Raw genomic sequence first — 15,290 nt, forward strand, 5'->3', positions numbered from 1 at the left:
ATTAATATTAGAATACTATTACAAGTATTACTATATAATTATAAATATCATTAGAATACTATAAACATAAGAATACTGTTAGTAATATTATTAGAATATGATTTTAAATATCATGAGAATACTGTTTCCATCAGTGTGTTAATTGCGCTTCGTGTGTTGCGGTGGGCTGAGTCAACACCGCACCAAGATGGCGGCGGTGTTTATGAGCGACTCAGTACATCGAAAGTTCTCGATCTGGAAGCCCCGCCCTGGACACGGCGTCACGATGACTTAGCGTCCCGAACCGGACCTGACGTAACAGCTGTTTTTTATAATAGTGTGTTTGATAACAGTGTCGCCAGTTGAAACGTCAAATACCCGGTCACTGTCAGCGTTGTGTCGGGGTCCGCCACACCGTGCCAACTTTCCGGCGAAGATGCTCACCAGCCCGGGGAGGATGCTCACCGCGGTCCGGAGAGTCTCGCTGCCCGGCCACGCGTCCTTCGCCCGGCGGAGCTACAGCCTGAACCCCGCTGCTGGAGCAGAGCAGAAAGGTGGAGTTGATAGTAATAATAATAATACTGATAATAGTAATGATAATAATAATAATAATTATGATAGTAATTCTGATCGTAGTAATGACAATAATGACGATAATAGCGATGATGATGAGAATTATGATGATAAGGATGGGAATAATGATGATGATGATGAGAATTACGATACAGCTAAGTGAAAGCGGCAGAAGAACCTACCTAACACTATTACACTTGTAGTATTCAGTACTTTAAGATGAAATGTGATGAAATGGGGTGGAATGTTGTGGAATGTTTTGGCGTTTCCTCCAGTTGCGTCAGGCTGCAGCTCAGTGACGCAGATTGGATTCAGTGATGGAAAATAGTTTAATTTGAGTCTGAACGGTTTCACCTGAAAAAGGATGAAATCTCAAAACAGAAGCAGACACTTAGTTTCTCTATATCCCTGAAACATATGAAGGTGTTTCGGTGTTGGAAGGAGAAGAATAAAACCCTAGTAACAGTATTTTACTGTTTTGTGTGTTGTACTACCGTACAACAGGCAAAACGGTAAAATACCACTACCACACAGTATATGTGTGTGTTTAGCTACACTCACTGAGACTATTAGGAGCACCTGTAATGTTCACATCAACCATCAGAACAGGAAACAATGTGATATCAGTGGTTTCCACCATGGTGTGATTGTTGGTGCCAGACAGGCTGGACTGAGTGTTTCTCTAACTGCTGATCTCCTGGATTTGCACACACAACAGTCTCTAGAGTTTACTCAGAATCATGAGAAAAACAAAAACATCCAGTGAGCGGCAGTTCTGAGGAGGGAAACGCCTCGTTGATGAGGGAGATCAGTGGAGAACAGTCAGACTGGTTGGCGCTGACAGAAAGGCAACGTCACTCAGATGAGCGCTCTGTACAATGCGGTGAACAGAACAACATGTCAACACCACACGTGGAACCTTGAGGCAGATGCACTACAACAGCGGAACCCAGGGGGGGGTCAAGGGTTTTCAGCAAATGCAATCATGGAAGAGAGTTTTTAGTGCTCATCAGCTGGTTTCAGTGTGGCACTGAATGAATACAACCACAGCTCCCAGTAGCTCTATGGCGGCGCATATTATTAATATACATGGGAATCCTGACGTCTTATTTTGAGGACCAACACAGCTGAATGGCTGCTTCAATCACTGATGGTTTGCTCAACTCCACCTGCCCATCTCCCTACCTCCACCTATTTGTCTAGTTGAATTCTCCAAGAGACAGACATTGGAATGGAATTTGGATGGGCACGTGGATCAGAGACGTCAATCTCATATCCGATGAGTGGATGACATCAGTATCAGCACCCGGTACTGACATTGGATCTGTCCTATGTGCAGTCAGAATTTGGCGCTGACAGCATGAATCCATGGACCCAACCTGCCTTGTGTCAACAGTCCAGACTGGTGGTGGTGGTGTCATGATGTCGGTGGTGGTAGTGTCATGGTGTGGAGAATGTTTTCTTGGCACCCTTTGGGTAAATACCAATCCACCATGGCTGTATGTATATGTATGTGACAAATAATCTCTTGAACTTCAACTCAAATGCCACAGCCTATCTGAGTATTGTTGCTGACCACACCCTTCCCTTCATGGCCACACCCATCTTCCAGCTTGGTGACGCACCGCGTCACAAAGTAAAAGTTGTCTCAAAGCGGTTTCATGAACAAGACGATGAGTTGAGTGTTGTTCAGTTTCCTTCCCAGTCACCGGATCACAACCAACAGAACCTTTGGGATGTGATGGAACCCCGTTCGCAGCATCAATGTGCAGCTGAAAAATCTGCAGGAACTGTGTAATGGAGTCAACATGGAGCAGGATGTTAAAGGAATGTTTCTGTGTAAGAAGAAGTGAAGCTGTTTGAGAGGAAAGGGTGGCCCCGCCCACTTTTACTAGTGTTCCTAGTACAGTGTGGAGTGATGTACCTAGTACAGTGTGGAGTGATGTACCTAGTACAGTGTGGAGTGAGTGTATATAATGAAGAGCTGTGAAAGATTGTACTGCTTTGTGCTTTTTGACAAACTTAACTTATCTAGTCTTATATTGTGTACTCTGATCTTGATTCTTATCTTCCAGAGATGATAAAAAGCCGCCAGTTGGAGCGCGATGAGCTCAGACCGCTTTACATGGACTTCCAGGCAACCACTCCCATGGTACGTCTGACTGACCACCTGTCTATATACTATCAAAAAACGTAAAAGGCAAAACTTGAAGTGTGTGTGTGTGTGTGTGTGTGTGTGTGTGTGTGTGTGTGTGTGTGTGTGTGTGTGTGTGTGTGTGTGTGTGTGTGTGTGTGTGTGTGTGTGTGTGTGTGTGTGTGTGTGTGTGTGTGTGTCTCAGGACCCCCGGGTGCTGGATGCCATGTTGCCGTTCCAGCTTCATAGCTATGGCAACCCCCACTCCAGGACGCACGCCTACGGCTGGGAGAGCGAGGAAGCGATGGAGCGCGCCCGCAAGGTACCAGGGTTGGACTGTTACCATGGAAACCTAACCTTGTTCTGGAAAGGAGACGTATTCCTTGCTTATTATGTGTACTTTGTATTTCAGCAAGTAGCGGAGCTGGTCGGCGCTGATCACAGAGAGATCATCTTCACCAGCGGCGCGACAGAGTCCAACAACATGTCAATCAAAGTAAGCCCCCCCCTTCCTGTCTGGCCTGCTCTGACTGGTCCTGTTCTAACGTGTTTCCCTTCATGCCTTGCGGCAGGGTGTGGCTCGGTTCTACAAGACCAAGAAGCGCCATGTGATCACAATGCAGACAGAACACAAGTGTGTTCTGGATTCGTGTCGTGTTCTGGAGAACGAGGGTTTCCGGGTCACTTACCTCCCGGTCCTGAGTAATGGGCTGCTGGACCTGCAGGTAGTAGTACAAACAGTACACATTTATACTTTTTCAGGTATAGATCAGAGTAGAGGGGGAGCTGCAGTGTTACAGTGCTGATTGGCCTCTGGAGCTCGTTGCTATAGCAACACACAGGGGATAACAGAAGTGTGATAATGTCATAATAGCAATACAAAGACTCTGTGTACTTGTACTTCAGCTCCTGGACCAGTCCATTGGCCCGGACACGTCTCTGGTGTCGGTGATGACGGTGAATAACGAGATTGGAGTGAAACAGCCCATCGAGGAGATCGGTAACCATGGCTACCCAAGATAATATGGCTGGATCAAAGTACTGCCGCAGTAATACTCTCTAGAGAGTATATAGATTATATCGTTTTCATTATGTAGATGAAAGTACACGAGAAAGGGTTAGGGTTAGGGTTAGATCAGGCGATGCACAGACAGACAGGCAGTGCAGACGGACAAGTGGTGCTCAGACATCCATGTGTTAATTTCTTGAAGACCTGCAGAGATGCTGCTCTCAGTATGTGTTTCTGTGCGGAATGGAGAGAGATGGAGGAGAGCCTCTATCACAGCAAGGAGAGCCTCCTTTTGGAAAGAAAAGCGATGGTGTAGCATAGGGGTGTGAAATTCAAATACCACAGAGGGCCAAAAAAACAAATTTGCTACAAGTAGAGGGCCGGACTGGTTCAATGTTTATTAAAACATATTGAAATGATTGCACATAGCCTATTGAACCAAGACCTAACACAGTGTATATTATTTAATCATTAAATGAACAAAGCAATATTTTCTTATGGCTCTGCCAGTAAATTCAAGTGAAAACATGTTTCAACAGACAAACAGCAAAAAAGTAAATTTCCTTCAAAAACAAAATATGTTCCTTTATATCAAGATAAATGCAGAAATGAAATTGCATGCATTATAAACTCAAAATGCATTATTGTGCTGCTCTATTATCCTAACCAATCACTGCTTTCAAATAGTAAAATGAGGGGAAAAAAATCAAATCAGTTGTATTCTTTCTTATGGCTCTTACCGGCAATTTTCCTGAGTCCATTCAGCTGGAAAAAAATAAAATAAAATACAAAAATCTATGGCACACAGACATAAAAAAAAAAAATCCTTCAAAGAAAAATCACATGTCCTGTAGTAACAAATGTAAAAATACGTTAATGCTCTGTGATGCTCACTTGTCTGAGGCTGAGCCTGATACTTGGTGGTGTCTCATCTTTTGTACAAGTTCATCAATGTTTGGGCTGAGCTGAGGAAATCCTCTGGATTGAGTGAAGGTGTTCATCAGTAGGATGAAGAAGAAGAAACAGTCTTTATTTATCACGCAATACACCACACTATAACACATGCTTGCACACACACACACACACACACACACGCACATGCTTTTGATGGTGGCCGGTGAAATGGAAATCTCTGCTTTTGACCCATCCTGGGTTGTCCTTCCTCCGGGGGCACAGCCAGGAGCAGTGGGCAGCGTACGTGGACGCGCCCGGGGACAAATGTCCATCGCTGGTCAGACAATGATGGGTGCATGTTTTTGGTGGGGGTCCTTACTGACGTGAGGTGGAGGAAACCCCATGTGAGCACGGGGAGAAAATGCAAACTCCACACAGAAAGGCTCCTGTTTGGGAGATAACCCACCGGAGCACGGTGCCAACAGTGCCCCAGGCGGGAATCGAACCCACCCACCTTCTTGCTGTGAGGCAGCAGTGCAATGCACTGCGCCACCGTGCCATAGAGAGCGTCTGAGCAGCTTGGATGCGAAGCTGGGGAATTGTGTCGGGGATGAAATGTGCAAACTCAGCAGCGCACACTCTCTCATATTTTTCCTTCAGTGTGTCATTACACTGGAGCTCAATCAACTCCATTTGTAGGTTTGGCGGTGCGCTTTCCACGTCAACTGCAAAAGGATTGCTGAGCAGTTCAAACCTGCTTTTTTGGGCTTCAAAGTCGGCAAATCAGCGTCGGAAGTCGGCGGCAAGTATGTTGAGTTTATCAGCAAACTGTGCACTCGGGAACACAGCGGTAGAGAGCTTCTCTTTCATGGTCTGGCAGCTCGGAAAGTGGCTCGTTTTCTTGCCGCATCTGCGTCTCCCACAGACTCAGCTTGGTTTTGAACGCCCTCACTGTACTGAACATGTCAGAGATGACGCGCCCCCATCCCTGCAGCTGCAGGTTCATTACATTAAGATGGCTCGTGATGTCGCACAGAAACGCCATTTCACACAGGAAAGTTTCATCTCGGAGCTCTGTTGTGTCTTTCCCTTTGCTTTCCATGAACAGACAGATCTCCTCACGCAGCTCGAAACATCTTTTCAGCACCTTTCCCTGGCTTAGCCATCGCACCTCTGTGTGATAGGGCAAGTCACCATACTCTGTATCTAACTCGCACAGAAATGCCTTGAACCGGCGGTGATTTGAACCTTTGGCTCTAATGAAGTTAACTGCTCGCGTTATGGTGCTCATTACATGTTCCATTTTCAAGGCTTTGCCACACAATGACTCCTGGTGTATGATGCAGTGATAAGCAGTCAGCTCACCTGTGACATTTTCCTCCCGCATTCTCTCACGGATCCTTGCCACCAATCCACTCCTGTGCCCACTCATCGCGGGTGCTCCGTCTGTTGTCAGTCCCACAAGTTTTTCCCAAGGCAGCCCCATTTCATTTACACATCTAGATACCTCTTCATACAGATCTTGTCCTGTAGTTGTGCCATGCATTAGACGTTATCCCAAAAACTTCTGTTATGCACAGGCTGGAGTCCACTCCACGGATGAAAATTGACAGCTCGGCAGTGTCAGATGTGTCGGTGCTCTCATCCACAGCAAGGGAATATGCGATAAAATCTTTTCCCTTTCCCACATGCTGTTGTTTTAGATTGGTGGAAAGCTGGTCTACACGTTCAGCAACGGTGTTTCTGCTTACGTTTACGGCTCACGTTTAAAAATAGTTGCTTTTTGTCTGGGCACACGGCTTCACAAACTTTAAGCAAACAGTTTTTGATAAACTCTCCCTCTGTAAATGGCCGGGCTGATTTTGCGACGTCTTCTGCCACAATAAAACTAGCCTTGACAGCAGCCTTACTTTGTGATTTGGCTTTTGTGAACAGAGCCTGCCGGGACTTAAGACCTCGTTTTAATTCTTCTACCTGTAAACGGAGTTCTTATGGAGTATTCTGACAACGGTGTTCTGGGACATGTTCTCCACCGGTTCTTCTGTCTCTGCCTTTACAGCCAGGATGAGAAAAGTGTATTCTTTAGTGGTGACACTCCTCTTCCTCCTCCTCCTCCTCCTCCTCCTCCTCCTCCTCCTCCTCAGGGAGGCTTTGTCGTTCCAGGGGGGTGTTCTTCCACACGGATGCAGCTCAGGCCGTGGGGAAGATTCCCATAGACGTCGTTGACGCAAACATCGACCTGATGTCCATTAGTGGACACAAGCTGTACGGCCCTAAAGGTAGGTCAGCTGGTAAACTAGTAAATATAACTAAGCTGTACGCATCTAAGGTAGGTCAGCTGGTAAACTAGTAAACATAACTAAAGCTGTACACCTCTATGGTAGTTGAGCTGGTTAACTAGTAAACATAACTAACCAAGCTGTACGCCTCTAAGCTCGGTCAGCTGGTTAACTAGTAAGCATAACTAACTAAGCTGTACACCTCTTAAGGTAGGTCAGCTGGTTAAGTAGTTAGACAGCTAGTTAACCTCCAGGGGTGGGACGCTGTACTTTATGTACTTGTTCTTCCAGGGGTGGGACGCTGTATTTGATGTACTTGTACTACCAGATGTGGGATGCTGTACTTGTACTTCCAGGGGTGGGACACTGGACTTGATATACTTGTACTTTTACTTCCAGGGGTGGGACACTGGACTTTATGTACTTGTACTTCCAGGGGTGGGATGCTGTACTTGATGTACTTGTACTTGTACTTCCAGGGGTAGGGGCGCTGTTTGTGCGTCGGCGCCCTCGCGTGCGTCTGGAGTCGCTGCAGAGTGGGGGGGGGCAGGAAAGGGGGCTGCGCTCTGGCACAGTGCCGACGCCCCTAGTGGTAGGATTGGGCGCTGCATGCAGCATCGCAAAGCAGGAGATGGAGGTATGACTGTGATACTACTGCAATACCGCTGTTTACCGCTGTTTGAAAATTGTGCATTCACTTCTTGGAGTGGATTAAACTACAACCCAAGCACAACCGCGTGAAACTACAGACAGAGCAGAACAGTGTGAACTATAGCCAGAGCAGAACAGCACAAAACTACAGCCCGAGCACATGTGTGAAACTACAGCCCGAGCAGAACAGCATGACACTACAGCCAGAGCAGAACAGTGTGACATTACGGCCAGAGCAGAACAGTGTGACATTACGGCCAGAGCAGAAGAGTGTGACACTACAGCCAGAGCAAAACAGCGTGACACTACAGCCAGAGCAAAACAGCGTGACACTACAGCCAGAGCAGAACAGCGTGACACTACAGCCAGAGCCAAACAGCGTGAAACTACAGCCAGAGCCGAACAGTGTGACATTACGGCCAAAGCAGAACAGCGTGACACTACAGCCAAAGCAGAACAGCGTGACACTACAGCCAGAGCAGAACGGTGTGAAACTACAGCATGAACCTAGAGCCAGAGCAGAACTGGGTGAAACTACAGCACGAGCCGAACAGTGTGACATTACGGCCAAAGCAGAACAGCGTGACACTACAGCCAAAGCAGAACAGCGTGACACTACAGCCAGAGCAGAACGGTGTGAAACTACAGCATGAACCTAGAGCCAGAGCAGAACTGGGTGAAACTACAGCCAGAGCAGATATGGGTGAAACTACAGCCAGAGCAGAACAGGGTGAAACTACAGCCAGAGCAGAACAGCATGACACTCCAGCCGGAGCAGAACAGCGTGAAACTCCAGCCGGAGCAGAACAGCGTTAAACTACAGTCGGAGCAGAACAGCATCAAACTACAGTTGGAGCAGAACAGCGTGAAGCTACAGCCGGAGCAGAACAGCTTCAAATTTCAGCCAGAGCAGAACAGCGTGACGCTACAGCCAGAAAGTTATAGAAGAATGTTTGACTGTGTGTCTGTGTCTGTGTGTGTGTGTGTGTGTGTGTGTGTGTGTGTGTGTGTGTGTGTGTGTGTGTGTGTGTGTGTGTGTGTGTGTGTGTGTGTGTGTGTAGTACGACCACTCCAGAGTTAGTGTCCTGGCCAAGCGTCTGATTGACCGGATCACCATGGCGATACCTGATGTGGTGTTGAATGGAGACCCAGACCACAGATACCCAGGTACTACACAATGTACACACTGTACCACACACTATGCTACACAATATATCTGTCCCTCGGTTACTCCCCAAACTGACCCCCCCCCTTCCGTCACTACCAGATCCTTCAACATATTTTCTGGCATTTAAGTGATGATGTTTGATCCTTATATATCAGTTTAGGTAACCCTAACCTAAGCTAACCTTTATATATTATCATATATCAGGGCTATCTTAGATTACCCTAACCTAAGCACAACAGTCATGAATTAGGATGAAGGATTTAAAAAAAATATGTATTTTTGAAATTTGTTCTTCTGAGCTCCGTTGAAGTATTCCTTCATGGCATGACTAACTAGTGCTAGTCCAGTGACAAATGTGACTACAGCTCCTCAGGTCCTTACAGCTGACCCCCTAACCCCCATCCCCCTGACCTCTGACCTTAATGTGTGTGTTTCAGGGTGTGTCAACCTCTCCTTTGCATATGTGGAAGGTGAGAGTCTCTTGATGGCTCTGAAGGACATCGCTCTGTCGTCTGGAAGGTACTAGTACACATAGTACACGCTTGTGTAATAACATTCTGTCGCTGATTTGTGGACAAAGCTTAAATAAGAACATTAACTCCTGTCTGTCTCTCTCTACCTGTCTGTCTCAACACCTGTCCCTCTCTCTACCTGTCTGCAGTGCGTGCACTTCTGCCTCTCTTGAACCTTCATACGTTCTAAGAGCAATCGGCGCCGACGAAGACTTGGCTCACTCTTCAATCAGGTGTCTGTCTGTCTGTCTGTCTGTCTGTGGGACTAAATCAATGCCTTGTGGAGCTGACAAAATGGAGCGTTATCAAGCTCTAGATGTTGCAGTAACACACCTGAACCACCAGAACAGCAGAACTTTCAGGAGGACTGGCCAATTTGGCCTAAAAACAATCTTCATTTATTTAAACGATGCATTATTTTTCATTTGAACCTTGATTACTTTTCCCTCTGTTTTCCTCTAAATCAACTAAAAAGACCAAGTGTAAATACATATTTTCTTTATTAGCATAATAGAAATAAATGAGATGACCAAGTAGTCCAGGGCAGGTGGTATGTCCACACGTGAGTTGTTGAAGAATAAAACATTAAAAAACAGCACCACTTGGTGTCATTATTGTGCAAAGATTTTTTTAAATCAAATTGAGGAATAAGAGTCTCTTGTAGGCCATCCATGAAAATAACTTGCAAAATAAATATATATATTTATGTGTGTGTGCGTGCGCGTCTAGGTTTGGGCTGGGCAGGTTCACCACTGAACAGGAAGTGGACTTCACGGCTCAGAAGTGCATCCAGCATGTGCAGAGGCTGCGGGAGATGAGGTGAGTCCCTGTCCCCCCTCCATCTCTTATCCCTAAGCCCCCCCACACACTCACCTGCCTCTAAGCCCCACCCCCTCACTCTCCTGATCAATCAGCTGCTGCATTGTATCACATTTAACTCACTAAAACCTGGTCTGTCTGTCTCTCTCTGTCTCTGTCTTTCTCTCTGTCTGTCTTTTTCTCTTCCCTCTCTCTCTGTTGTCTCTGTCTCTTCCCTCTCTCTGTCGTCTCTCTCCCCCCTCTATCTCTCTGTCTCTCTCTCTCTCTCTCTCTGCGGTGCATGCTGGGAGTTGGGTATATCAAAGCGTGTGTGGTGAGAGGGGATGGTGTGTCACCGTGAACGCGTGTGCTTGGTGTTTCACTTTTGAAGCAGTTGTATTTGATCTTAGTTTCTTATATGACTTGTCTTGTTGTCCAGGTTTCCTACTTATGTTTTTAACTCTGCTTGGTCTTGTTTTGATTTTGATTGATTTGATTATTTTAGATTCATAGTTGTACCTGTATCAACAGATGTAAATAAAAGGTGCTTGAAATCTCAACCTCTCTCTCGCCCCCCCCCCCCCGTCTCCCCTTCTCTTTCTGTCTCCCTCTCTCATTCCCTGTTTCGCTCTCTTTCCGTCTGTCTCTCTCCGTATCCCCCCCCCCCCATCTCTCACTCCCCCTGTCTCTCTCTCTCTCAGTCCTCTGTGGGAGATGGTCCAGGAAGGCATCGACCTGAAGAGCATCGAGTGGGCACAGCATTAAACTCCTCTCACAGGAAGTGATTATGATGAAGCTCAGCTGACATTCTAAACTGTCAACAAGCGCACAATGTATGGTGTTGGTGTACTCTGCTCCAGTTCTGTAGTACTTTGCTCCAGTACTGTACTGTACGAGCTATACTGTCCTGTTAATCTGAATAATATGTACAAGTATTAACTGTTGAATCCTGTTTTAGTTTGAATCTTGTTTCTTTTATAGATTACAACTTACATTCAGTGTAAACATGTATTTTGTTCATAAAGAATCATAGTTTGATGATAATTGTTTTTCCAAAATATTTAATAATTATTATGAATAAATACTACTTAATAAAGTAGCACTGGCTTACTAAATATAGTTGTACTCGTACTTGAACAACCTGAACTACTATTACCTGAGGCTCTGAAAATGTTTAAACAAGAAAACTAGCGCTTGGAATGTGGCGGACCACGCTACAGGAAGATCTAAATAGAAACAGACGGCAAACGTGGTCCAAATCCAACAGGTTGGAGAAAGTTTCTATGGATGGATGGATGGAGAGACAAGTGGAGAGATGGAAAAAGGATCATGAAGCTGCAGAGTCCACAAGACGGAGAAATCATCACAGACCAGTCGGAGTCCGGTCCGGTCTGGACAGATGTAGCTCCGCCCAAAGTGCTGAAGCTCTCTGCGTTGAAGTAAAAAGAACAAAAAAAAAACAAAAATGAGTCAACATTTCTAAAATCAAGGCATCAAACTGATCAAAAGCTGCGGTAGGAGAGATGACGACGTTTTATTTGTTTCAATTGAACTTGTGGCAGGAAACAAATTGTCAATGAATTCAGAAAATTTCAAGTGTCGTTCAGTTTATTTCTACAGCTGTTAATTACAGTTCAGCCTCTAAGGGCTGGACCCGTGAGATGATCACGGGTCATCATCATCAAGAGATTCGGAAGGTTTATTCATCACATACATATACATATAAATACTTACATACTTTCATACATATACATACTTTCATACACATATGCAGTGAAATGTCTTGAAATGCCAGAGATTATGCACAATATTTACTAAACTGAACATAATAGCTAAACTTATTCCTTACTTACTTAGACTTAGTTCCTCCCGTTCCTTCTGGAACATTGGGCGACGAGTCCCCTCCATTTGCTCCAGTCCCTGGCGACCCTTCTTGCTCCATGCCAGCTACCACCCATTCATTTAGGTCTTCCTTGGCTGTCTGTCTCCATGTCTTCTTCGGCCTCCCTCTCTTCCTCTTTCCACCCTCTGGCATCCAGTCCATTGCCACACTTGCCGGTCTCTCTCTTGGCAGTCGGAGTACGTGCCCAGCAATTCTCTTTCTCCTGGCAGAGACAATATCGGACAGGGCTGCCACCCTTGCCCTTTTCATCACCTCCTCGTTGGTGAGGTGATCTCTCCATGAGATCCTCAAGATGGATCTGAGGCATCGTTGATGGAAGACATCCAACTTGTTGTGGATGAAGACAGCCAGCATCAACGTCTCACAGGCGTAGGTCACTGTTGGGATAACCACTGACATGTAGAGGCGTAGCTTGGTGTCCGTATTGATGGCTTTGGACGACCAGATGTTGCGGAGCCGTTGGAATACTCCTACAGCTTTGCAGATTCTGGTTCGTACATCTTTCTCCACATCTCCTGTATTTGAGATGTTACTTCCAAGGTATGTGAAGTTCTCAACGTACTCTATGTCATGTTCGCCTACAGTGAGAGGTGGAGGGTGTTGGTCCTGTCCGACGGTCATGGCCTCTGTCTTTTCTTGGCTTATCCGTAGGTTGACCTTTTCCCCGTGCTTATGGAGGTTGTTGGTCATCTCTTGGAGTGCAAGGTGGGTATGACTGAACAGAGCCAAATTGTCCGCAAAGTCCAGGTCGGCCAGTCTGTTCCCTCCCCACTTGATGCCGAAGATTTCACCAGTGACGGTCTTCCTCATCACAAAGTCAATGACAATAATGAAAAGCAAGGGTGACAGGATACAACCCTGTCTTACTCCGGTGACGATGTCGAAGTCTTCGGTTGAGCCGATGTTGGTTTTGACTCTGCAAGTGGAGTTGTGGTACAGGGCCCTGAAGATGTTGATGTATTTTGATGGTACACCATACAGCTGGACAATCTGCCACAGTGATTAGAATAATATAAATAAAATTAAATAAAAAATAAGACTCAAAGGTTACAGAGTGGGCGTAAAGGGGCTATTTGTATATACAGATATGTGCAGTAAAAATATTTACAGTATAGTATACAACAGTACGACAGCAATAAAGTAACACTGAACAGAACAGCAATACAGTACAGTATGCAGTAACCCAGAACAGTGATACAGTATGCAGTACAGTATGCAGTAACCCAGAACAGTGATACAGTATGCAGTAACCCAGGACAGTGATACAGTATGCAGTAACCCAGGACAGTGATACAGTATGCGACATACAGTACAGTAAGGCAGTGTAAGTGACTCAGCGCTTTTTGTGAGGACCCCTGGTGTGTTCAGCATTAACAGTCCTTATGGCTTGTGGGAAGAAATTCCGTCTCAGTCTCAGAACAGTCCATTGTTGGGGTGATGAGGATCCTTCCTGATCCTGCAGCTCTGCTACTACACTTCCTGGTGTATAAGTCCTGCAGCTAGGGGAGGGTGGTTCCAGTGGTACGTTGGGCTAAACGCAGAACCCTCTGCAGGACCCGCCTGTCCTGAGCAGTACAGTTCAAACCAGGCAGTGATGTTGCCTGTCACGATGCTCTCCATTGCTCCACAGTAGAAGGACTTGAGGATCCTTACGAGACCCTGAATTTCTTCAGCTGCCTGAGGTGGTTAAGACGCTGCCGCGCCTTTCTCACCAGAGTGTCTGTTTGTAGAGTCCATGTTAAATCCTCTGTGATGTGGACTCCCAGGTACTTGAAGCTGCTCACCCTGTCAACAGAAGTCCCATGAATCACCAACGGCGTGTGAGTCCTCGGTTGTAATCCTCTCCTAAAGTCCACAATCAGCTCCTTAGTTTTGCTGACGTTCAGGAGGAGGCTGTTGTCCTGGCACCAGAGTGACAGGTCAGCCACCTCCTCAGGGTAGACCTTCTCATCGTCGTCATTGATCAGGCCCACCACGATGCTGTCGTGGTGGGCTGAAAGAAAGTCCAGGATCCAGGCACACAGCGGAGGGGACTATGGTATTGAAAGCTGAACTGTAGTCGATGAACAGCAATCTCACATGGGCCCCCTTCCGGCCATCAAGGTGCGTGAGCATGGTGTGCAGTACCTGGGAGACCGCATCGTCCGTGGATTTGTTCGGTCAGTATGCAAACTGCAGCGGGTCCAAGGTGAGGGGAAGGGAGGTGCAGATATAATCCTTAATCAGCCTCTCGAAGCACTTCATGACCACCGAGGTGAGGGCCACCTGACAGTCGTCATTTAGGCAGGTTGGAGAGGCGATCTTCGGCACAGGGATGACGGTGGACCTCTTGAAGCAGGACGGGACCACTGACTCAGGAGGACAGTGGCTCAGGAGGTTGAGCTGGTCGTCTACTAATCTAAACGTTGCTGGTTCGATCCCAGGCTCCTCCTGCTAGCATGCTGTAGTGTCCTTGAGCAAGACACTTGACCCCTAATTGCTCCTGATGGCTGCGTCCGTCGGTGTTTGAATAATTGTAAGTCGCTTTGGATAAAAGCGTCTGCTAAATGTAATGTAATGTAATGACTCGGCCAGGGAGGTGTTGAATATCCTAGTGAACACTGGGGCTAGCTGGTTAGCACAGGTCTTCAGTACTCACCCAGATATGCCATCTAGGCCCGCAGCATTCCTGGTGTTCAAACGCATCAAAGCACTCCTGACGCCATGCATGGACATTGAGAGTGCGCGCTCATCCCCAGCGGTGTAATTCCAATTAGCTGGCGAGCTAGCGGTGTTGTTGCCAAACTCAAACCGCGGATAAAAGGAGTTCAGTTCGTTGGCTAGGGAGGCATCCACACTCGTGGCTGGGGAGGGGCCGCTCTTGTAGTTAGTAATAGTCCGTAGCCCCTGCCACAAGCGTGTGGTGTCTTGTTGCTCCATCTGTTGCTCCACTCTGTCCCGATACACCCATTTAGCGTCATTCACCGCCCTCTGCAGATTGACATCACTGGGTCCTCATATCATTATCACAGGGTCCTTATATCATCATCCTCCTCATCATCATCACGGGTCCTCATATCATCATCATCTTCATCATCGCAGGGTCCTCATATCATCATCTTGATCATCATCATCATCATAATCACCGGGCCCTCATATCATCATCACCGATCCTCATATCGTCATCATCATCATCATCACCAGTCCTTATAGCATCATCAGCATCACAGGGTGAGTGAGGGGGCTAGAACACGGCGAGAGGGTGGGTCTACAGCAGGGGTGTCAAACATACGGCCCGTGGGCCAAACCCGGCCCGCCAAAAGGTCCAATCCGGCCCGTGGGATGACTTTGTAAAGTGTAAAAATGACAGAAGACATCAACTGCAATTTTTCAATAAAAGTAACTGCTATT

At 46.6% G+C, this 15,290-nt stretch overlaps 1 protein-coding gene across 2 annotated transcripts; it reads left to right on the forward strand.

Annotated features, from left to right (window-relative positions):
- Window positions 1-300: 300 nt before the first annotated feature.
- On the forward strand, window positions 301-11,112 carry nfs1 (NFS1 cysteine desulfurase). 2 transcript variants are annotated; one of them, XM_080000194.1, is made up of 13 exons: window positions 301-533; window positions 2,628-2,704; window positions 2,892-3,008; window positions 3,099-3,182; window positions 3,259-3,414; window positions 3,593-3,686; window positions 6,734-6,868; window positions 7,348-7,505; window positions 8,581-8,686; window positions 9,125-9,206; window positions 9,349-9,432; window positions 9,929-10,018; window positions 10,699-11,112. In XM_080000194.1, the coding sequence occupies exons 1-13, from the start codon at window positions 416-418 to the stop codon at window positions 10,760-10,762; spliced, it is 1,365 nt and encodes a 454-aa protein (XP_079856320.1). In that variant the 5' UTR covers window positions 301-415; the 3' UTR covers window positions 10,763-11,112. The 2 variants fall into 2 exon arrangements, with proteins under 2 accessions (XP_079856320.1, XP_079856321.1); XM_080000195.1 differs by having other exon boundaries at window positions 3,259-3,411.
- Window positions 11,113-15,290: the final 4,178 nt, after the last annotated feature.

The sequence above is a fragment of the Zeus faber genome (assembly GCF_960531495.2).
Source record: "Zeus faber genome assembly, chromosome: 5".
Classification (NCBI taxonomy): Eukaryota; Metazoa; Chordata; class Actinopteri; order Zeiformes; family Zeidae; genus Zeus; species Zeus faber.

Coding starts and splice junctions, on each gene's coding strand:
- nfs1 (XM_080000194.1), top strand. CDS start 416: ATGCTCACCAGCCCGGGGAGGATGCTCACCGCGGTCCGGAGAGTCTCG. Junction 3,009..3,098: donor CGATGGAGCGCGCCCGCAAG/GTACCAGGGTTG, acceptor TTTGTATTTCAG/CAAGTAGCGGAGCTGGTCGG. Junction 3,415..3,592: donor GGCTGCTGGACCTGCAGGTA/GTAGTACAAACA, acceptor CTTGTACTTCAG/CTCCTGGACCAGTCCATTGG.